The 19,845-nt window shown below is 39.0% G+C and overlaps 8 protein-coding genes across 10 annotated transcripts; 4 read left to right on the top strand and 4 right to left on the bottom strand.

Annotated features, from left to right (window-relative positions):
- Positions 1-14: 14 nt before the first annotated feature.
- Positions 15-444, top strand: LOC6579836. Its single transcript, XM_002005673.4, has one exon. It carries the CDS (start codon positions 131-133, stop codon positions 353-355), a length of 225 nt encoding a protein of 74 aa, XP_002005709.1. The 5' UTR covers positions 15-130; the 3' UTR covers positions 356-444.
- LOC6579835 (MRG/MORF4L-binding protein) lies at positions 352-1,104 on the bottom strand. Its single transcript, XM_002005672.4, has 2 exons — positions 676-1,104; positions 352-612 (listed from the first exon to the last, which is right to left on the bottom strand). The coding sequence occupies exons 1-2, from the start codon at positions 1,073-1,075 to the stop codon at positions 440-442; spliced, it is 573 nt and encodes a 190-aa protein (XP_002005708.1). The 5' UTR covers positions 1,076-1,104; the 3' UTR covers positions 352-439.
- Positions 1,105-1,168: 64 nt separating this feature from the next.
- On the top strand, positions 1,169-2,364 carry LOC6579834 (guanine nucleotide-binding protein subunit gamma-1). Of its 2 annotated transcripts, none has more exons than XM_002005671.4 (2): positions 1,169-1,270; positions 2,015-2,364. In XM_002005671.4, exon 2 carries the CDS (start codon positions 2,035-2,037, stop codon positions 2,245-2,247), a length of 213 nt encoding a protein of 70 aa, XP_002005707.1. In that variant the 5' UTR covers positions 1,169-1,270; positions 2,015-2,034; the 3' UTR covers positions 2,248-2,364. The 2 variants fall into 2 exon arrangements, with proteins under 2 accessions (XP_002005707.1, XP_015019383.1); XM_015163897.3 differs by having other exon boundaries at positions 1,179-1,270; positions 1,852-2,364.
- A 2,465-nt stretch (positions 2,365-4,829) lies between these two features.
- Positions 4,830-6,948, bottom strand: LOC6579833 (T-complex protein 1 subunit theta). Its single transcript, XM_002005670.4, has 3 exons — positions 6,797-6,948; positions 5,610-6,640; positions 4,830-5,544 (listed from the first exon to the last, which is right to left on the bottom strand). The coding sequence occupies exons 1-3, from the start codon at positions 6,854-6,856 to the stop codon at positions 4,995-4,997; spliced, it is 1,641 nt and encodes a 546-aa protein (XP_002005706.1). The 5' UTR covers positions 6,857-6,948; the 3' UTR covers positions 4,830-4,994.
- Positions 6,949-7,426: 478 nt separating this feature from the next.
- Positions 7,427-11,627, top strand: LOC6579831 (WD repeat-containing protein 43). The gene is made up of 7 exons (XM_002005668.4): positions 7,427-7,772; positions 7,836-8,362; positions 8,415-8,897; positions 8,953-9,081; positions 9,138-9,287; positions 11,188-11,285; positions 11,342-11,627. Exons 1-7 carry the CDS (start codon positions 7,464-7,466, stop codon positions 11,560-11,562), a joined length of 1,917 nt encoding a protein of 638 aa, XP_002005704.1. The 5' UTR covers positions 7,427-7,463; the 3' UTR covers positions 11,563-11,627.
- LOC6579832 lies at positions 10,164-11,188 on the bottom strand. The gene has a single exon (XM_002005669.4). It carries the CDS (start codon positions 10,970-10,972, stop codon positions 10,220-10,222), a length of 753 nt encoding a protein of 250 aa, XP_002005705.1. The 5' UTR covers positions 10,973-11,188; the 3' UTR covers positions 10,164-10,219.
- Positions 11,628-11,670: 43 nt separating the features above from the next.
- On the bottom strand, positions 11,671-14,896 carry LOC6579830 (glucose-6-phosphate isomerase). Of its 2 annotated transcripts, none has more exons than XM_032730311.2 (6): positions 14,807-14,896; positions 14,437-14,625; positions 13,080-13,662; positions 12,765-13,004; positions 12,168-12,696; positions 11,671-12,100 (listed from the first exon to the last, which is right to left on the bottom strand). In XM_032730311.2, exons 2-6 carry the CDS (start codon positions 14,568-14,570, stop codon positions 11,910-11,912), a joined length of 1,677 nt encoding a protein of 558 aa, XP_032586202.1. In that variant the 5' UTR covers positions 14,571-14,625; positions 14,807-14,896; the 3' UTR covers positions 11,671-11,909. The 2 variants fall into 2 exon arrangements, with proteins under 2 accessions (XP_032586202.1, XP_043866730.1); XM_044010795.1 differs by lacking the exon at positions 14,807-14,896 and adding an exon at positions 14,782-14,800.
- A 424-nt stretch (positions 14,897-15,320) lies between these two features.
- LOC6579829 (protein lines) lies at positions 15,321-19,132 on the top strand. The gene is made up of 2 exons (XM_002005666.4): positions 15,321-15,547; positions 15,809-19,132. Exon 2 carries the CDS (start codon positions 15,874-15,876, stop codon positions 18,475-18,477), a length of 2,604 nt encoding a protein of 867 aa, XP_002005702.1. The 5' UTR covers positions 15,321-15,547; positions 15,809-15,873; the 3' UTR covers positions 18,478-19,132.
- The last annotated feature ends 713 nt before the right edge of the window (positions 19,133-19,845 follow it).

The raw sequence follows: 19,845 nt of genomic DNA, 5'->3' as shown, positions 1-19,845 counted from the left end.
CAACAAATTAATTGTCTTACTGCTACAGCCCAAGCAGCTGTGTCATAGCACTGTCATAGAAAAGAAAAAATTGAGAGAAATATAAACATTCAGAAGCAAACAATTTGAATAATTAAATAATATAGCTAGTATGCCATTATTGGAGAACATCGATGCCATGCCTGTGAACACGCCACCTGCGCCAACGACAGAAACAAACAATACACCCCAGGACCCACCCGTACGTGAGATCACACAAACGGATCACTTAAATAAACGCTTGTTGAAATCGTTGCTGGACTCCATGAAAACTACTACAGAACCGGAAAAGGAGTCAACTGAAACAGAGTCCAGTAATAGTGACTTTGATGATTGAATCGTCTATATATACATTTAATTATTAAGTCAAAGTTTGGTCATTATTTAACTACAACTAATAAAATGATAACTATTTGATCTTTTAAATACGACGGCGTTTGCTGCTTTGCATGGGTGGAGGTGTGGTCGAAGGGCTAATAGATTCATTTGACATCGAGCCACGAGTTCGTTTTGCAGGTCTTTTCGGCAAATCCGAGAGTTTCGCCGGCATCTTCTTTTCGCTGTCTTTCGATTGAACCACTGGAAGCTTAGTGCCTAAAATTTGATTGATATAGAAATATACAAAACTAGAACTTACAATTGGTTTACGTGACTCACTTTTACTATTGCTATCAATAGCTGCAGCTGGGACCGTGGGCCCAGTGGAAGCCGGTGTATCTGTGTTTTCTTCGTTAGCGTTAGCTCCAATCGTCTTTTTATTTACGAATGTGGCGTAATCCTGTTCCGGCAAACAAAACTCACGCTCTTCGTTGGGAAATGGCAAGCCTTCAAGATCATCTAGTTCTTTTAGTTTGTACATTGTACTTAAATGTCTCCAGATTATGTCGCTGGGCATTTCACGGTTAAGCGATTTTGAGAGGCGTTCCGATATGCAAGACATGTAGAAATGTTTGTTTATACCCACGGGTCGCAGACCTTCCATTGCGTGGAAGAGCTGCAACTCCTCTTCAGCGGACCATTCGTCCTTCGCCATCATCATTGCACTAAAGTCGGGCATCCAGGGATGGATGCTCGTGCGTACCCGCACTCACATGTAGTATACCGATATTTTCATAACACGCAATCGATATCGTATAGCGCCTACACGCAGCCAACTTCACGTTTCATTGGTTTGGGTGTGTATCTTTTTGTTCGAGTCAAACGAACTTGGACCTATTTTTCGGAAACTTAAAAAAACGTTGACATAAAGCTGGTAAATGTTGCAAATATTACGTTATTAAATTGTAGTTGTGCTTGTGTGTGTTCTATTAACTAAAACTGTTAGTTTTAAGCAAAGATAGACGTGTATATGTAGTCATATGTATGCATGTATGTGTGCCTATTTTTGCATATCAGAAATAAAATCAATCGAAAGATTGAGAAAAAAAAGTCAAAATATACTATATTTGGATGTGAAGCCCTATAAATGCAATCAACTAGAAATCGCGCGTGGTGTTATGATTAAAATGAAATCATATATAACCAATAAATTTATATTATAATATGGCTATTATTGTATTTACATACATGCATACATACGTACATACGTGTGCACTTGAATGTGAACGTGAACTTGGAACTAAAGAACCTATTTAACGAACAACTACAACTTTTTTAAAGCTACCTAACACAATTCTCTCTAGACCTAATACTTCTTTTCAAGCTGTCCAACTTCCTGTGTATATGTACTCAATGTCGTACCTACTGTCCGTGCCAAATGTGAAAATTCAAAAACATATTTTAAAACAATGTATTTTTTGGCATTTGCTCTGTTTTTTCTTACTACATTTACAGCGCGACCCCTCCATTCATCCAAACAAGAAAAAATATATAAATAAAATAAAAGCAATCAAGACAATTTCAAAAACCTCACAAGCAGCCAAATAAGCACACAATCACCAACTACACTTACTGTATTGTATTTGCATATCGTATCTGAGAACATTTTCAACCATAGGCCTATCCGAGACAGCCGTGATGGACGTAATGTCATCTTCCCTACAACAGCAGCGCATTGTCGTTGAACAGCTACGCCGGGAAGCTGCGATCGATAGACAGTCCGTGTCGGTATCGTGCGATAAAATGAAGAAGTATATATCGGAGCACGAGCAGGAGGATTATCTGTTGACTGGCTTCACCAGTCAGAAGGTAAACCCATTCCGTGAGAAGTCGTCGTGCACTGCTCTTTAAGCAGGTTTTTATGGATGGATCGATGGATGATATATGTATTTCGTTTTTAAGTTCTTTATAAAACACAAGCACCCAAATTAAATCAGATAAATAAACTTGAACAATAACAAAAGTCGACACCACCAGCTAAACATGAATATCTATAGAAAACACCAGCAACAACAAATTACAAATACATATTACAAAAGCAATATTATAGCAAAATAAAAAATTAAAGGGGTCTATTAAATACCTATTAAAAAAAAATAGAACAAACAACATAGCAGCAACTGAAATTTTAAATTCTTCAAGTATATAAACCTTGGCATTTATTCGGAAAATATCAGCAAAACCTTCTTTACCTATATATATATATATATATATATATATATATATATATATATATATGCATAGAAATATATATAGTGACGCATCCAGTGTACACGAATATCCCAACTTGAAGGACAATTAAAGTGCGGACTATATAGCAACAACTACCTATGAAATCTATATCTAAATAATATATATATAACAACTTCAAATATATTTATTAAAACATAGTACAACACACAAATAAATGAATCACAAACCAAAAATTCGCAACACTCATTTTTTTCGCCCACTTATTTAAAAACTAATCTGTTCACGTTGTTACACATACTCGAATTATGTAGTATGTTATAATCAAGAAAATTAATATTATAATTAGCCTTTACAAGTCCCAGCTAAGCGGATTCAACAAACTATATATGATTACTTTAAAAGCTTTAAAATCAGGCAAGCAACCTAGATCAGCTTTAGTGAGTTTAATTATCCAACGTTTTTCTTAGCAAAAAACTAAATATTACAGCAAAAAATCGTTGCAATAACGCAATATATAAATGCAAAAATATATATATTAATATATATCTAAAATGTAGTCTTTCGTCTTTTTGATTATTAACAGGCAATTCATGCCAATATTTTATAATGCAATAATGAACGATAATTTATATAAATTTAAAATTTTGATCTCTATGAAACTCGCAAATGAAGTCGAAAATTGTTTCTTCAATATTCAATTTTTCTACATCAAATTTTAAGTATGTGTGATTCTATTATAAAATTGAGCCAAAAAGTAAGAAATTCACTCAAATTACTTGCATACAGTATTTGCTTTCAGTAATAGCTTTGTTGACTTTGCAAACACGTCTGTTATCGAATGAAACTATCAATTGATTTGTCCGTGGTTGAGCCTATATTTTTGTAAAGGATTAACAAACCGAAACGTAATTGGCATGAATGGCAAAGTATATATATATATTAAGCTGAGTTATTTTTCTACACTCTGAATTGGTAATGGGCATATTTGTAGGGTATTGGAATGTGACAAAACGGTTCTTCCTCATAGAAGGGAAACATTCAAATTTCCATATTCACCAAATGGCATTTCACCATTGGAGCAGCATTGAAAGTTCCATACTCCTCACCTCACTCACCACAGTAAATGAAGTGAATATAAGCGCTGCATTGAAACTTTCATATTCACCAAATACCATTTGAAATCAAATAAATAATTAAATTCGATATTAAGATAATACGGATTTGCTTTGTCGACAAAGATATTACAAATTAATAATTTATCGGTTCTTCCATTATGGTATTTAAGTAAAATATTTAAAAATGGGATCGCACACATTTTTCAAAAGGAAAGAGAAATCATTCTCGATCGCTTCAAATAGATTTTGAACTCTGTTCTGCTGTCGTGAGCATTCAGCAGAAAATTGTTCAAAATTGAATTTAAATTCCCCACTCGAAGAGCGGAAGGTTTTCCAAACTTTTAATACCAAAACTGCAGTTGGGTTAAAAGAAAATTTTCAAAAATCTAAAATAATGAAAGAACAATTTTCGGTTCATTGATTGTTTCATATGAATATCGCATTTCTAATGCCTTAATTTAATTTGTTCATGAATAAAAAAGAATTCAAGTTTGCTGGGAAACAAAGCAAAAAATATCCAATGGAGCACGGATAGTTTTTGTTTTGTTTTCCACTTTACAAACATTGAATCTTAAAATTAATATTTACAACTGTTAAAAAGAAAAAAAAGTCAAAGTTACAAGAAACTTATTGAATATATATTATAGCACGAATACCCTAGAAACATGAGATAACACTTTAAAAACTTTATTAACTTCAAACTTTGAAAACAACAACGATATCGTATTTTATTCGAACCAAAACAAATATTCAATTGTATCTGATATAAGTATGCAATGTACTCCAAAAAAATCAACAAATAATCGTTTGCTTGAATTTCAAAAATAAAAAGCTTAGATGAGTTATCTAGCGGAGACAAAAAAGATTCAAACTGTCTTTGATTTCAGTGTTACCGAAACGAAAACCTTTAAAAATATCTATAAACAAATATAAAAAGCTTTTATTTAAGTAGAATATAAAAACTATATATGAATTTAGATTTATCAGTTTATTCAAATGTATGTATATATTTGAACCCTCAGGTTACTTTGAATATTTTTTTTTCATATAAGACAAATACATTTTTTCAGTTTTTAAGTTTTAGTTTATTAATACAAAGAAGCTGTGTGAGTGTGTTGCATTTTGTTGTTTTTGTATGTGTGTGTGTGTTTTGTTAATGAAATTTATAATTTCCAATGTGTGCCTACAAAAATACATGTAAGAGCATTTGTTGTTTGCCACTAAAATAATGAAGTTGTAGATTTTAGCGAAACTTAAAATTTTTGTAAGGTTTTCAATTTGGATGATGATTTAGCTCTCATCATCGCTGCCAGCGGCCTGCCTTGGTTTTGGTCCACCGGCCCGCTTGGCCATGATGATCTGATCCACTTTCAAAATGGTTGTAGCAGCGCCCACAGCATACTTGAGACCCCAGAATTTGGCTTGATACAGATCGAAGAGTTTCGCTTCGACAGCATCGATGGTGGTAGCCTTTTCAGCTTCAATGTCGAAGCCAATGTTCTTGCCATTCTCGGAATTGTGTGCCAGGTAGAGTTGATTCACAATATCTGTGCCATTGGAGCCGGAGTTTTCGGCCAGAGCTTTGGGAAAGACTTCCAAGGCGTTGGCAAACTTGCGCACTGCATATTGATCAAGCCCGGGTAAAGTGTCCGCATAAGCGGCTAACTGTGTGGCCAGCTCGATTTCAGTAGCGCCTGCACCTGGCAGATAGCGTCCATCACGTGTCAGACATTTGAAATTGTTGATGCCATCATCCATGGCGCGCTCAATATCATCCATGAAGTTATCTGTAGCACCACGAATGACAATGGTAGAAACGCGTGAATCCTTGCCTTCATTTCTAGAAAATATTAAATATACTTTTTACTTATTTTTAATTTCACAATGGGCATATGCGATGGTTACCTGAATACCACAATTGTGGTATCGCCCAGCTCCTCGACGCAAACCTTATCACAATAGCCCAATTCTTCCTGGCTAGGAGTTGTAATCCTTGGCAGCACTGTGGCATTCACGGTACGACTCAAGCGACGTAAATCGAATTTGGAATTCAAGCGAACGGCCATCAACCCATATTTGTTTAGGAAATGCAAAGCCATATCTCCAACCTTACCACCGGAAACGACAACCTTAACACCTGTATCGGCAATGGCCTTGATTTGGTTCTCCAGCAAACTTTCCTCGCCGGATGAGAAGTTCAATAGCTCATCGGCTGATTTGATCAGCACTGTGCCCTTTGTCTCCGTTTGAATGATATCGACTGGACAGGAGAAAATTACAATTTTCGCCTTTTCGGCAGAGGTGACATCACCCTCTACGAAGCGCTTGAAGACCATGCCGCGTACAACCTCTGATGCACCCAATCCACTGCCCAAAATCTTACAGATGCGTATGTTGTCTACATTGAAGGTGCCCTCATCGGGCAATATGGAAACGCACGCCTTGCTCACCAAATCAGTGAGGAAATCCTCCTGACCGTACTGCTTCGACATAATGGCCGAGCGAATGACCTCCTTTACTTTCTCAACATTGCGATAGTCTTCAATTTTGTGACAGACTAGAGTTGGCAGTATCTCTAAGGACTTATTCAATGCCTTCTCATAGCCATCGGCTATTTCGGCTGTAGTTATGCCCAATCGGAGCAATTCCTCCGCCGACTCGAGCAACGCACCAGCCAGCACAACAACAAAGTTCGTGCCATCACCCACCTCGGCGTCTTGCATTTGACTGGCCATTACAATCAGCTTGGCAGCCGGATGCTCAACATCCAGCTCCCGAATAATGGTACCCGCATCGCTGGTCACGAACTGTTTCTCGATGTGATTGATGATCATTTTGTTCATGCCATTTGGGCCGTAGGCGGAGCGCATTGTCTGTGAGAACTCCTTGCAGGCAGAGATGTTGCGATAGACTGCCTCCTCCAGACCACTGTACATCTACAAAAATTGCATACATAATGGAATTAATGCCTTGTAAATGAACATCTGCGATGACTAATCACGCGCTTCGAAAAAACACACCGGCGGTTTTTATTATTCCAATTTCAATGAAATCAAATATAATTTCTTAATTTTCATATGTATTTCACTTACCCGGGCGCCATCCTTTAACATTTGCGCCACTCCGGGTGCTTTTGGTACAGATAAAGCCATTTTTATTCACAGATATTTAACAAAACGCGAAAAGCAGCTAAAGCAAGTCAATCAGTCGGTAGTGCGCTTAACCTCAAAATGTAGTCAACGAAGTTTCTCGATTGCTCACTGGTTCTTAACAAAAAAAATACTGATTTCGCGCATTCGATAATACTGAAAAGGTATTTCTGTGCGTTAATCGATGACAGATTTAATATCAAATAATATTAAAGATCTTAAATGACATATAACTGACATAAAGACTTGTTTAATTTTTGTTTTCAATAACATTAAATTTAACAGCTGTTTTCAATTCCTATGTAACCGTAATCTATAATCTCATATGATAGTAGATGCTCTTGTATCGCATAAAATACCCTTACTCCTTATTAAAAATGCTGTTTGCTCTTAATTCACATTATTTGTTAAATTATAGAATATAAATAATTTATTAGAATCTGAACATTCTTATCAAAAAATAACGCATGCCTTTGCGCTTTTGTATTTATTAAGTATTTTTCTGGGGGAAATATACATACTAAGAAAAATATCAACACACTTGGTCGTTTTTAATGTTTTGTTACCGAACACTGGATCTGGTGTTTTCTGTTCCAAACGATTTGAAGCGATGTCGCTGGTCAAGAAGCACGTGTTGGGATTCTCATCAAATGGTGGGAAACTGTTTGCAGTAATTGATGAACAGGGCACCCTACGAATATGGGACACCGAGTCGAATACATTAAAGCAGGAATACACACCGAGCTTACAATTAACCGGTCATTGCACGGCGCTGGCATGGATATCAATAAATGCACAGCGTATAAAGAAGTCTCGGAAATCTCTGCAAATTAATGATTCCACAACTATCGGTAAACATTACATAGCACTCGGCACATCTAAGGGAACAGTTGTACTCTTTTCGGTGACAGAGGGAAAGGTATGTGGAGTATTCTTATTAATTTTAATGAGTTTTAACTCATTACTTTAAATTTCCTTGTAGATTGACCGAGTTTTGAAAGGCGATAAACACGATGGTGCCGTCACATCCATTGCCTACGACAATGATGGACATCTTTATACTGTGGGCTCAGACGGTCGCGCAATAGTGTGGTCCGTAGCCGAGGAACGCTCTATTCGGCAGTGGCCGGTTGGACCCGAGAAGCCGTTGAATGTGGCAATTCTGCCAAAAAGTCGAACTCTGGCCGTTGCATCGCGGCAGCTGAAGGTTTATGATGTAGACAAGAAGGAGCTGGTGGAAACATTCACCGGACATTCTGGCGAAATTAATGCAATCAACAGCTTTGAATTCAATGACAATGAATACGTAATAACAACGGCCAGAATGGAGCGTGTTATTTCCTTCTGGAAAATTGATAGAAAAGGCAGAAACAAAGCTTCGGTATGCACGCTCCTAATGGAGGACGTGGCACACAGTTTGGCATGCGAAGTGCGCGATAATGGACAATTGCGCATAGCGAGTGTGACACGCAATGGCAACATTCACATCTACTTGCTCAATGCGGAAAGGTGAACAATCCCCATAATATAAGACAAACTATTTACGCTTCGTTTCTTGCAGCATCTCTGTTGAGAAATATGTTAAGCCAAAGGTCTCGCTGCAAATTGCTTCGGATGGCGCTGAGACAGTGGAGCCGATTCATGCTATCGCCGCTCATTTTGTCGAAGATGCTCAACGCTCAGAAGAGATACTCTTCGGCTATGGCAGCCGACGCCTGCTGCAGTTCGAACGTTACACTCCAAACTATGCTGAGAAACTGAATGTTATCGTTCGCACCGAGCCGAAAAAGTTGTATGCCAAGAACAAGCGGAGTGAGCAGGGCACACCAGCTGCTCTGAAGGCTCAAGTACCAATTGTGAGCCTCAAAGAGGTGGAGTACAATAGCGCTTTGCCCTTGTCGAATAAGAAGGTACGGAACGATGTGCCCATGGAGGCACGGCTGCAGAATTTGTCCCTCCAGGCCATGAAGTTGCCGGACGGCAAACTACAAAGTCAGAGCAAGACGCAACTGTTAATGCAGGCTCTGCACAGCCAGGATCAAGAGTAAGTTAGCGAGCTTTAATTTAATATATGACACCAATATTTATTTTCCTTGTAGGATGCTGCGAACCGTATTGGCCTCAGACGATGAGAAAACAGTGCAACTAACAATTGATCGCTTACCCCTGGAGTATATAGGCCCGCTAATCAACGAGCTGTCCAAATTGTTACAAGGCAAAGCGGCGAGGTGAGTAATGCAAGTTTAATTTTATAATTAACTAATATGTAAATATTTGATTTTAGTGTAAAATGTGCTCTGCGCTGGCTACAAACCTTGGCGACAACTCATACGAGTATCATGATGTCCGAGGATAAAGAGGAATTGCGCGATAAGCTGGGCATTTGCCTCGGCATTGCGGAGCAACGTCTACTTTGCATTACGGAAGCCATGCAGTAAGTCCTACAAGTGAATCCCATTATCCCATTATATCGATGCTATAGACACCATCTATTGACAGGCTATGCATACGTTCTACTCCTTAAGAGAACTATAGAAGAGAAAAAGTGCTGTCTCTGTCATCTAATGATTATAAATACTAATGTACATAAGCTATTTAGCATATCAACATTTAGCAGCGAATAATCCGATATATGCATGTTTGATTGCCTATATATCAGTCCGTATGTCTGTATGTATATCTGCCTCTCTGTCTGCCAGTCTAACAAGAGCAAGAGACGAATAAGAGCTTCAGAAGATCATTAAAGTTGTGTGTATGTATGCAGGAGTATTCATTTGGTACTTATATTTGAGTAAAACGAAGCTAGAATGCTTGCAGTAGCAGAGCGTGTTCCCATTGGTCGGTTAAAGAGCGACTGAAACGAGCCCTACCTGACGTCGGGCTCAACATTTGAGCGCATTAGTGTCTGAGTGAAAGTCTCCCTATATAAAGAGCAACAGCTGCATCATTTCTTCAGTCGCCCAGGCCTGCCTAGTGGGGTCAGTCGTGCAGTGTGGTGAAGTGAACTGAAGTGTGTGATTGTTCAGCTAAGCATTAAAGACTTCGGCGAACTACTTGGAGGAAAGTCTTAGAAGAAAGACTAAGAAGAAATACTTGGAGGGAAAACTTAGAAAAAATTCTAAGAAGTACTTGGTGGAAAAAATTAGCAGAAATTCTTATCGAAACAACTCAGAAGAAATATTTAGAGGAACGACATAGAAGAAATACTTATTTCGGAACTCAACACTTGGCAACACTGATACCATCTTAGCTACGAACTGTCTGTAAATGTTCCCAAATCCGTTTCAATTTCAACTCAGTTACAATAACATAACTTTCTGAGAAAAGTGCTTCTCGTTTAATGGGAATATATGTGTATGTGTATGTTCAACATTCTTTCTTGTCAGCAATATTATTCTTTGGCTTGTCGGCGGTACCATGACGGCACTCACAGATCTCCGCATAGAAACTTAACTTGTTATGCAAGATGGTGTCAATGTAAAATCTTTGAAATGTATTCGATGGAATCGCCCGCTCACCCACAGCATAATATAGCGTGCGAAATCCTTCGAAACGATATGTTATCATCACTGGATAATAACTCTGCATGATACTCGACACAGTAATGATGAATCGAATCTTGGCCACGGCCAAGGGATTGGGACAGCGTTGCGTGGGCCGCGAGAAGTGAGCATCGACAAAGTGAATGGAACCCTTTAGAGGCACCTGGTGATGTCGATTATTTGTGAGGACTACACATTTCGTATTTGGCGACAAATGCCATTTGGCGATAAAGTCCCGAATAACAGCCAACACATTGTTATACTCAAATTCACCGATCTTCAGCCACTGCTGCACGAAATCACTCGACGCCTCGCTTAAATTCATTGAGGGTGTATTCGGTCCCTGCATGTCGGAGTAATTGTAAAATGACACCGGGTACTTGTAGCAAAAGAGCCCACGCGGATCAGATTCGATTATTTTAATAGCTGCACAGATGGTTGCATCAATCACATCGTAGACAACTTGAATATCTGCATGATCGCCCAGCGGCATCTTGCACCGGGCAACGGACTCAATCAGCTCATCCGCTTCGGGAACCCTACTACTACGTGCAGAATCCGTGCTGCCTGACGACATATTGCCAGTTGGTTTTGTAATTTTACTAAAGTTAATACAAATTTTCTAGAATAAGAATGGCGAGAAATTATGTTGAAATAGCAATAGATAATTTTGTAGTATTCGCTAACTACAGAGTTTTCGAAATATAATATTTATGAATATTTATGTTCCTTAACAATAGTTTATTGTGATTTTCAATTGCTTAAAATTGTATAAATTTTGTTGTATTTTAGAGTTTCTGGTCGAGTCAACTTGATTATAAGTCAAATGAAACGGAATGCGAACAACGATTTGAATTCTCAAAATGCTTTAATCATAGATGAGGATCCAGGTATATTATTTTTTAATATTTATGAGTTCGGTTAATAAAAAATATTAACTCTCTAGAAAATGTCACGCAAACAGGCGAAAAGAATTGGAGTGATTTGGAGGAGGAGGAGGAGGACCCCAATCAAAATAACTCCTTAGATGATGATCTAATGGAGGCCGATGATGATTTGGCGGCCGATGAGGAACATCTTATAGAGACACAGAATTCATCAGAAGGCGATGATAATGAAGAAGAGGGCTCAGACACAGACGCAGACACAGATGCGTCTGCGGGCTAAATAATATCAAGTTCCGTTTCTCCTGCCCAGAAATAAATAAAATACAAGAGCTTTTGTTTCAAATACATTTTATGCTTTAAATTTCATGCACTTTTCTTTTTTTTTTTAAACTGTTTTACATGTAATTTAGCTACATTCAACAACAACATATATACCTGTGTAATATAGTGTAACTACCGATAGTGAGATAATTCGCCAATTTGCAAACAAAATGCGTTATGTTTATAATTCCAATATGCATGCAAATATAGTATAGTTTTGAATTTTGTGCCAAAGAACAGAATTTCGCATAGCGTGTATATAAATAAGTAAAAGACGTAACTGTCAAATTTAGGTATGCGCGCGATCTACTTCCAGTTGGCTTTGATGAAATTGATTAAGCCATTTGTGGAGCTATCGTGGCTGGAGACCTCTTCGCAGTTATCCAGCTCTGGCTCAATGGCCTTGGCCAGCTGTTTGCCCAACTCGACGCCCCATTGATCGAACGAGTTGATGTCCCAAATGATGCCCTGCACAAAGATCTTGTGCTCATAGAGGGCTGCAAAGTATATTAGGTAAACGTCATTCTAAAGATCAAATAGATTATTTATTTATAGCCAACTTACCAATCAATGCACCTAAAGTGAATGGTGAGACTTTCTTGACCACAATCGAGTTGGTCGGGCGGTTGCCAACGAAGACCTTATGGGGCAACAAGTTTTCCAGCTCGTTGCCGCACAGGCCCGCCTTGGAGAGCTCATTCTTGGCCTCATCGGCGGTCTTGCCCATCATAAGGGCCTCCGTTTGAGCTAGGAAATTCGAGAGCAATATCTTGTGATGTTTACCACCGGCAATGGGATTGTGCGTTTGTGCTGGTGCGATGAAATCGCACGGAATCAAGCGTGTGCCCTGATGTATGAGCTGATAGAAGGCATGTTGGCCATTTGTGCCTGGCTCGCCCCAAACTATTGGACCCGTATTATAGCTAACTTTCTTGCCCGATTTGCTGACAAATTTGCCATTGCTCTCCATATCGCCCTGTTGGAAATATGCGGCAAATCGATGCATATACTGATCGTATGGCAGCAGAGCGTGCGTCTCGGCATTATAAAAATTGGAATACCAAATGCCAAGCAGAGCCAGAATAACGGGTGCCTACGAAATGTGAAAATTGCACTATGTTAATTTATATTTAATTACATGTAAAGATTTTCAACGCTTACATTTTTCGCCAGTGGTGCAGTGCGGAAATGAGTATCCATATAGTATGCACCCTCGAGCAGCTGTTCAAAGTTCTCAAAGCCAATGGACAAGCAGATGGATAAGCCAATGGCAGACCAGAGAGAGTAGCGTCCGCCCACCCAATCCCAGAAGCCGAACATGTTGGCGCTGTCGATACCGAACGCGGTTACCTTTTCCTTGTTTGTAGACAGGGCAACAAAATGTTTGGCTACCGAATCCTCCTATGACACGAATTGCATTAATTAATCATTTACATTAATAATGTACATTATCTTTCATATAATTAGTAAACTCACATCCTTGGCATGCTCCAGCAACCAAGTCTTGGCCGAAGTGGCATTTGTGATCGTCTCTTGTGTGGTAAAGGTCTTGGACGCAATGATGAACAGCGTTGTCTCATAGTTGACCTTTTTCAGTACCTCCGCCATGTGGGTGCCATCGATGTTCGATACGAAATGCGAGTGCAAGCCCTTGCCATAGGGCTTCAGCGCCTCGGTGACCATGAGTGGACCCAAATCGGAGCCACCGATGCCAATGTTAACCACATCGGTGATTTGTTTGCCGGTGCAGCCTCGCCAAACGCCAGAAATGACCTTGTTGGTGAACTCCTTCATATGCGCCAACTCAGCGCGTACATCGGGCATCACATCCTTGCCATCAAGGAGTACAGATTCTCCGCCGCGATTACGCAAGGCCGTATGCAAAACAGCACGATTTTCGGTTATATTGATGTGCTGTCCACCGAACATGGCATCTCGTGCCGTCTCAACGCGTCTCACCTTAGCCAACTCCAGCAGCAGAGGCCATACTTCCTCATTCACGCGATTCTTTGAATAATCCAACAGAATTTCACCATCGTTGGGCGTTGACAATCGCAAACTAAATTAATCAAAAACAAATAAAATAAAATTGATTCTTAATTAATGGAAAGTAATTTGTTTGACCTTAACCAAGTTTAAATTGATATTGGGATATGGCAATGAAAAAAGCGAAAGTTGAATTGCAAATACACTAGCAAATATTGAAGTAATATTAATTGTAATATTCGACGATTATTATGAAATACTTCATAAAATATACGGTTTGTTCTTATTTTTAAAATAAGTAATTATTATAATGGTTTGGGAAACATATTGTTTAGAAACGGAATAGAAACTATTCGCAATACTGATGGGCACAGTAGGGTACATCAATTAACAATAAATAAATATATACACATACAAAAATAAATATTCACATGTATGTATATACTATATGAAATTTTCGGTATATCTATATGTAACAAATTTGATGACGATATCATAATACTCCTGCAAGGGTATAAAAGTCATTGCTGTGACCTTAAGCAAGGACAAAGATATTCTGATAACTTGACGTAAAGAGTTATTATATATTAGATTATCAAAAACGTTACAGCATTATTGCTTATCAATTCTTAATATCGAATAATTATCCAACACTTTTTTTCCCAAACCCCAAAGCTCAGCGATTTGACCGCCCAATAAATACATTCAAATAAATGTGTGTATAACATATACAGATATACGCATACACGCATAGAAAATTTGAAATCTAGCTTTATCGGCATTCATTAATGTGTGTGTGCGTGTGTGTATGTGTGTGTGTATGAACCGTATAACCGTAAGAACTCACCTGTATTTGGAGAAGCGTTTAGGATCGTTGATAAACAGGTCCTTAATGATGAGCTCTTTGTTATGGAGGTCATAGTATTCCTGGAGTTTCTTGAAAATCGGCTCTTGATTAAGCGGGGGCAGTGTACCAGCCATTTTCCTTTCGAAGGTTTTGTTAACACAAGTTGACACAAACAAAGACAAAATTCAACTGCACAAGCAAAAGAGATGACACTTTACTTAAATGTGATTATAACTGAGTCGAGTTCACTACTGCACAACTTCTTTGATAATCGGTATTGGGCAGCACGGCCCACAGCGTAGCTCCACAAAAGCGCCGTTTTTATACTAATTGCCGATATGGTACCGCAATGGTAGTCCTTTTCACCCACCCGCCAGCTGCTGGAAATTTGTGCAACTTCAATGTCAAATGAAAAACAAGTTGCGGTGTTGCCACACTGTCAATATATATACGGTGCCAAAGTAAAAGAGCCAATTGTATTTGTGAAACTGTTCAAATTTGAATTTTACTGAATTTAATATATATCAAGATTTTGAAAAATATTTGTTAATTTTTCTATAAAAAAAGTAAAAAGAAAATTTTTGATATTTATGTTCTATAAAAATGTGGCAGCTCTGTGACTGGAGAGCTACCAGTTGAAGCATATAACATTTTGTTTAGGATATTTAAATATTTGAAGAAAAGCTATTACGCTATTCAAAATCAATAATGGTGATTATAATAAATATACTGATTTAATTTTATATGCTGCTTGATAGCTGGACCAGCATTTTTCTTAGTGGAATTTGATTCAAACAGGTGTCATGCACGTCGAAACGTGTGTGGCTCCCTTCTACACTTGTTGGCCATTCATGTCGTAACGTGTTTGTGTAGGCACTGCACCAGCATATGAACAACCCAACACTACAAAAAGATGGCGACGCGCTCGCTACTTGTTAATTAACAGTGCCAGTTGTTATTTTTTTTTTGTATATTGCTCTTAAACCTTAAGCGAATGAAATAAATAAAATGTAAACAACAAAAACGCGAGACTTGAATGCAGAACGAAACCATAATGCACTGCGCCTGCACAAACGAGAGTGAAGTGAAACAAATACAAAACGCTACAAAGGTAAATTGAGCAACAAGTAGCCAAAAATGTTTAAATTAATTTGAGTCCCGAAAACGATAAATAATGGCATTCGAAATGTTCAATTGCATGCTGCTAGTGACTAGTATACAAAATACGTGCACAAGCTGCACAGAAAATTCAATGCACACGTAACCTTGTGAATACGCGTAATTCGGTGGCACTTGCAAAGGCTTTGGCTTGGCTTGCATTCGATATATTTTTTTGATTGAAAAGAAAAGTTAAACTGTCGTTTATTTGCAGTGCACGATTTAACAATTGAAAAGGACGTCGGGTACGTCAATAATAAAAAGAAAACAACACGCAACATGGACACAGAAACGGGCAGCACCACCAGCAGCAACAGTAGCAGCAGCAGCAGCAGCAGCAGCAGCAGTAATTCAAGTAGCAGCAGCAGCAATGGAAACATTGCCTATGCCAGCACAGATGTCTCCACCAATCATTTCAACGAACAGCCGCAAACGAAACGCCAGAAAATAGATAAACAAATACATTTGGTGGCTGCCAAATCGCCGCCGGACATATTGGCGACAGCGGCAGCGGATGTGATGGATGCCAATGGCAACAATCGGAGTCATCTGTTATCCTCATCGCTGTCTTCGTCCTGTTCCACACACTCGCTGCCCAGCAGCACAAACAACTCGCCGACAACGACGCCCAGTAATTCGCGTGCCGCCTCCTATGCGCAACTACTGGGCGGTGTCCAGCACTTAGTCAACAATATCTTGCCACAAAAGGGCAGCGAAGGCGTTGCCAAGGATGAGGTCGATCGAGCAGCGCAGCTAACCGAACTGCTAATGGCCACAAAGGAGCTGACGCAGACAACGACCAGCAGCAGCAATAGCAGCAGTAGCAATAATATCTGCTCCGCTTCCTCCTCCGCCTCGACCATTGATGATATGCTGGAATTTGAGCAATCGCTAACACGCCAATGCCTCTGCGGCGTCTCAGAGCGCACGCTAAGGAAGCCCTTTCAATCACACTACTCACACGACTCGAATGGCCAGAAGCGCATTGCCTACTTGCGGGAATGGCCAACCAACAAGCTGTTGCAGTTCCTCTCCAATTTGCAGCTGCTCTTCGACATTTACCTGAAACAGAATGCGAAGGGCTTCATTTGCACTCGAATTATGGACGTGTGCGATGCTTTAATACGCAACGATCACAAGCTGATCGATGAGATTATCGTGCTGGCCGGCTACAACAATTCCTATGTGCAATTTTTGGCAGCGCGTGTTCTGGCCGCCTTTTTGGTCATTGCCAAACAGGAGCTGAACGACGAGTGGCTGCAAAAGATTGTCGATCAATTGTTCAACTACGATCTTTTAGATCAGACAGCCGTGCAGAAGATACACTTTAGCTTAGATATAATCAAACGGATTGTGGAGTGGAAGGATGTGGAGCTGCATCCGCTTGACGATGAATATACGACGAGCAGCACGGCAGCCAGCACAGCGGCAGATACGTCCATTAGTTATATGCATTTCCCCGTGCAGGATCAGCCACTGGCGAATAACTATTTCGCCTTGCAATTCCGTGATGCAGTCGAGGCTGATGCGGACCATTACGAGCATAGCCAGAGTACAACAACAACATCAACAAATAATAGCAGTAATTCACTCGCTAACTATATACCAGCCAATGGTTGCCATGTCGTTGCCCTAACCGACTCGGAGAGCTTCGATACAACGCATCTGAAATGTGTAACCATACAGAAACTGGAGCACAAATGGCCAACGCTAGTGAAGCACATGTCGGAGCTGATGGCTCCAGTGCATCAGGATAGCGCCGAGCATTGTGTGCTCAACTTTTTGCAGCTGTGGGAGAACATCATTTCCGTCAAGGCGAATCTCTCGATAGACGAGACGCGTCCGTTCTACGCGCAGCTGGACAAGTTTGAGCTGCTGCTCAATCACAATCTGTCGTGCACGGTCTACAAGCAGATGCTGTGCCTCTTCAATGAGGCGCTCTGCTATGGCTCCACGCTGGCGCTGCAGGACATGCTGCCGGAGGAGACATGCAGGCTGGCCCATCAGATTGTCTGCCATGTGCGCAGCTTGCGCATACTCGAATCCTTGCCACGGCGCCAGCCCCAGAATATTGTTGGACTGATTGGTTACAATGGTGCTCCTGTCAATTATGTGCCTGGCACGCTACTGGCTCACAACTCTCTGCCGGCACACGAGGGGACAGAGGCGGCAGCAGCTGGTAGCGTTGGCCTCATCGAAATGGATAAGACTTTGCTGCAGAAGATGGTGCTACTGGTGCTGAAATCGATAGCGGTTACTGTAAAGGAAATACGCAGCGATTCATCAGACTCGTCGATAGATTCAACCGATTACGATGCCTTTCAGGATATACAGCTGATCGAGCGATCGATAAGAGATGTCTTGAGCAAACTGGAAACGTTCATCAAGCAGACACTGGAGTTCCATCCGGAATGCCATTTTAGTAAGATTCTGATACATCTCTTTGATGATCAGGATGATCACTTGATAGAGGCAATGGTCTGCACCCTGGACGTCACATCGGGCATCTCGTTTCGGAATAATGCATTCCCCGAGCTGGTCGCCATGCTGAATCCTGTATATACATTCCTGGAGTTTCTCAAAATGGCATCGAATAGCTCGGACCTGTTGCTGGATCTGCTTGTCAGCAATGAGACGTGCTTTCTGCTGTATTTGCTGCGATTTCTCAAATATATTCGGATGAACTGGACGATGTTTGTGCATAGCTGCCATAGCTTTGGCATGGGCAATGCCATGCTGGACGAGGCGATGGGTGTGCTCATCCGCTTGCGTTTGCAAATATCCCGGCTCGTCTCTCGACAACTATATCCCTATGATATATCGCCCGTGCTTCGTTTGCTGGAGAGCTGCGAAAGCCTGTACGAAGGCAATGAGCTTAGTTAAAGATTAATCCTTAATCACACTTCCACAATTGCAATTAAAATACGTAATTTATTATTTTGTATTTAAATGAATAGCTGAAGATGAAGACGGAGCAGAAGAGGAAGAAGAAGAAGAAACAACAACAAACTAGCACAAAATTCCAGAAAATTTTTGTAGATTTGTCACATAATTCTTAATCTAAGTTCAACTTTATGCTCTTCTTTTTTACTCGTACTCTAAAACAATGCATAGACTTTCTTAATGTTTCCCATCTCAATCTAAGTTAATAAAATATAGAATACTTTATATATTTATATAAATATATATGTATGTACATCAACTGGTTTTGAATAATTTCATATTTGATTCCAAAAGACAGAAAAACGAGGAGAAAAAACAAAACACAAAAATGTTAGCCTAAGATTGTTTTAAATCTTGCCCTTAAGTAGTTTATTAGCATATACATATATATATATAAATATATATATATATGTCCATATATAGGTCTATATGTTCTGGTAATACGGCTCATCTGTGCAATTGATTAAATGTGTGTATATTTGTATATCTTAATAATTGCATGGGCGTAGTTATAATTTAATTTCTATGTTTCAAAATGCCTTAATAATACTACACTTATTGATTAAAAGCAAAAACAAAAAACTGACAAACAGAATCGCATTTATTTGATTTTGAAAATAGATTTCAAGAAATCAGAGACTGGAATATATGTTTAAAAAATTTTTAAATTTAATGATGTCTGACCTTTGAATCTGGAACTTCCGTATTTTTTTATTTATATATAAATCCAATAAAATATATTTTTTATATATATCAAATTTCAAACATTTAGAATGCAAACTCGAATATAAACCCTATTAAAAATTTTGTTTCAGCTGAAGCTTTCGTCAAATATTATTCATAAAATGTATTTATCGATTAAAAATAGTTTGAGTGGTTTGATTGGAAAACCAGAAACTTAAATACTTTTCAATATATATTTCTTAATCATCTATAAGATGAAGCGGGTGAGCTATAATAATGGGGTGTACTTAAATATTGCCTAAATTCGTCTAAGTTTAAAAATTTCAAAAAGTTTTTTGGATATGGATTTGGCAAAAAACTATTTAATAGTTTAGTTATTGAGTTTGGCATTTAGTTGCTAAAAATATTCATATGTATATATGATCTTACTACAGCTAGAGCTGTTTGAATCGTTTGGGTGGGTCTCAAGTATCTCTGAAGTAATTCATAAATTCGTTGAATATTTCGATTCATCTTTTAAACTTTGTAAAATGAAGGTAGTCTGAAAAATATAATAGTTTAATTTTAATTACAATAAATTTCTTCTTTTTTTTATACTTCAAGTTAAAATGACAAATTTTTCAA

Source organism: Drosophila mojavensis, unplaced genomic scaffold, assembly GCF_018153725.1.
Source record: "Drosophila mojavensis isolate 15081-1352.22 unplaced genomic scaffold, ASM1815372v1 contig_80, whole genome shotgun sequence".
Classification (NCBI taxonomy): Eukaryota; Metazoa; Arthropoda; class Insecta; order Diptera; family Drosophilidae; genus Drosophila; species Drosophila mojavensis.
This window is presented reverse-complemented; position numbering and strand designations above follow the sequence as displayed.

What these genes read in the sequence shown, in the direction of transcription:
- LOC6579836 (XM_002005673.4), top strand. Translation starts at nt 131, where the DNA reads ATGCCATTATTGGAGAACATCGATGCCATGCCTGTGAACACGCCACCT.
- LOC6579835 (XM_002005672.4), bottom strand. Translation starts at nt 1,075, where the DNA reads ATGCCCGACTTTAGTGCAATGATGATGGCGAAGGACGAATGGTCCGCT. An exon ending in TATTGATAGCAATAGTAAAA is followed by an intron (nt 613 to 675) that starts GTGAGTCACGTA and finishes ATCAAATTTTAG; the next exon opens with GCACTAAGCTTCCAGTGGTT.
- LOC6579834 (XM_002005671.4), top strand. Translation starts at nt 2,035, where the DNA reads ATGGACGTAATGTCATCTTCCCTACAACAGCAGCGCATTGTCGTTGAA.
- LOC6579833 (XM_002005670.4), bottom strand. Translation starts at nt 6,856, where the DNA reads ATGGCTTTATCTGTACCAAAAGCACCCGGAGTGGCGCAAATGTTAAAG. An exon ending in TGTTAAAGGATGGCGCCCGG is followed by an intron (nt 6,641 to 6,796) that starts GTAAGTGAAATA and finishes CAATTTTTGTAG; the next exon opens with ATGTACAGTGGTCTGGAGGA. An exon ending in ACCACAATTGTGGTATTCAG is followed by an intron (nt 5,545 to 5,609) that starts GTAACCATCGCA and finishes AATATTTTCTAG; the next exon opens with AAATGAAGGCAAGGATTCAC.
- LOC6579831 (XM_002005668.4), top strand. Translation starts at nt 7,464, where the DNA reads ATGTCGCTGGTCAAGAAGCACGTGTTGGGATTCTCATCAAATGGTGGG. An exon ending in TTTCGGTGACAGAGGGAAAG is followed by an intron (nt 7,773 to 7,835) that starts GTATGTGGAGTA and finishes ATTTCCTTGTAG; the next exon opens with ATTGACCGAGTTTTGAAAGG. An exon ending in TTACAAGGCAAAGCGGCGAG is followed by an intron (nt 9,082 to 9,137) that starts GTGAGTAATGCA and finishes ATTTGATTTTAG; the next exon opens with TGTAAAATGTGCTCTGCGCT.
- LOC6579832 (XM_002005669.4), bottom strand. Translation starts at nt 10,972, where the DNA reads ATGTCGTCAGGCAGCACGGATTCTGCACGTAGTAGTAGGGTTCCCGAA.
- LOC6579830 (XM_032730311.2), bottom strand. Translation starts at nt 14,570, where the DNA reads ATGGCTGGTACACTGCCCCCGCTTAATCAAGAGCCGATTTTCAAGAAA. An exon ending in TGCTGGAGCATGCCAAGGAT is followed by an intron (nt 13,005 to 13,079) that starts GTGAGTTTACTA and finishes TTCGTGTCATAG; the next exon opens with GAGGATTCGGTAGCCAAACA. An exon ending in CTGCACCACTGGCGAAAAAT is followed by an intron (nt 12,697 to 12,764) that starts GTAAGCGTTGAA and finishes CACATTTCGTAG; the next exon opens with GCACCCGTTATTCTGGCTCT.
- LOC6579829 (XM_002005666.4), top strand. Translation starts at nt 15,874, where the DNA reads ATGGACACAGAAACGGGCAGCACCACCAGCAGCAACAGTAGCAGCAGC.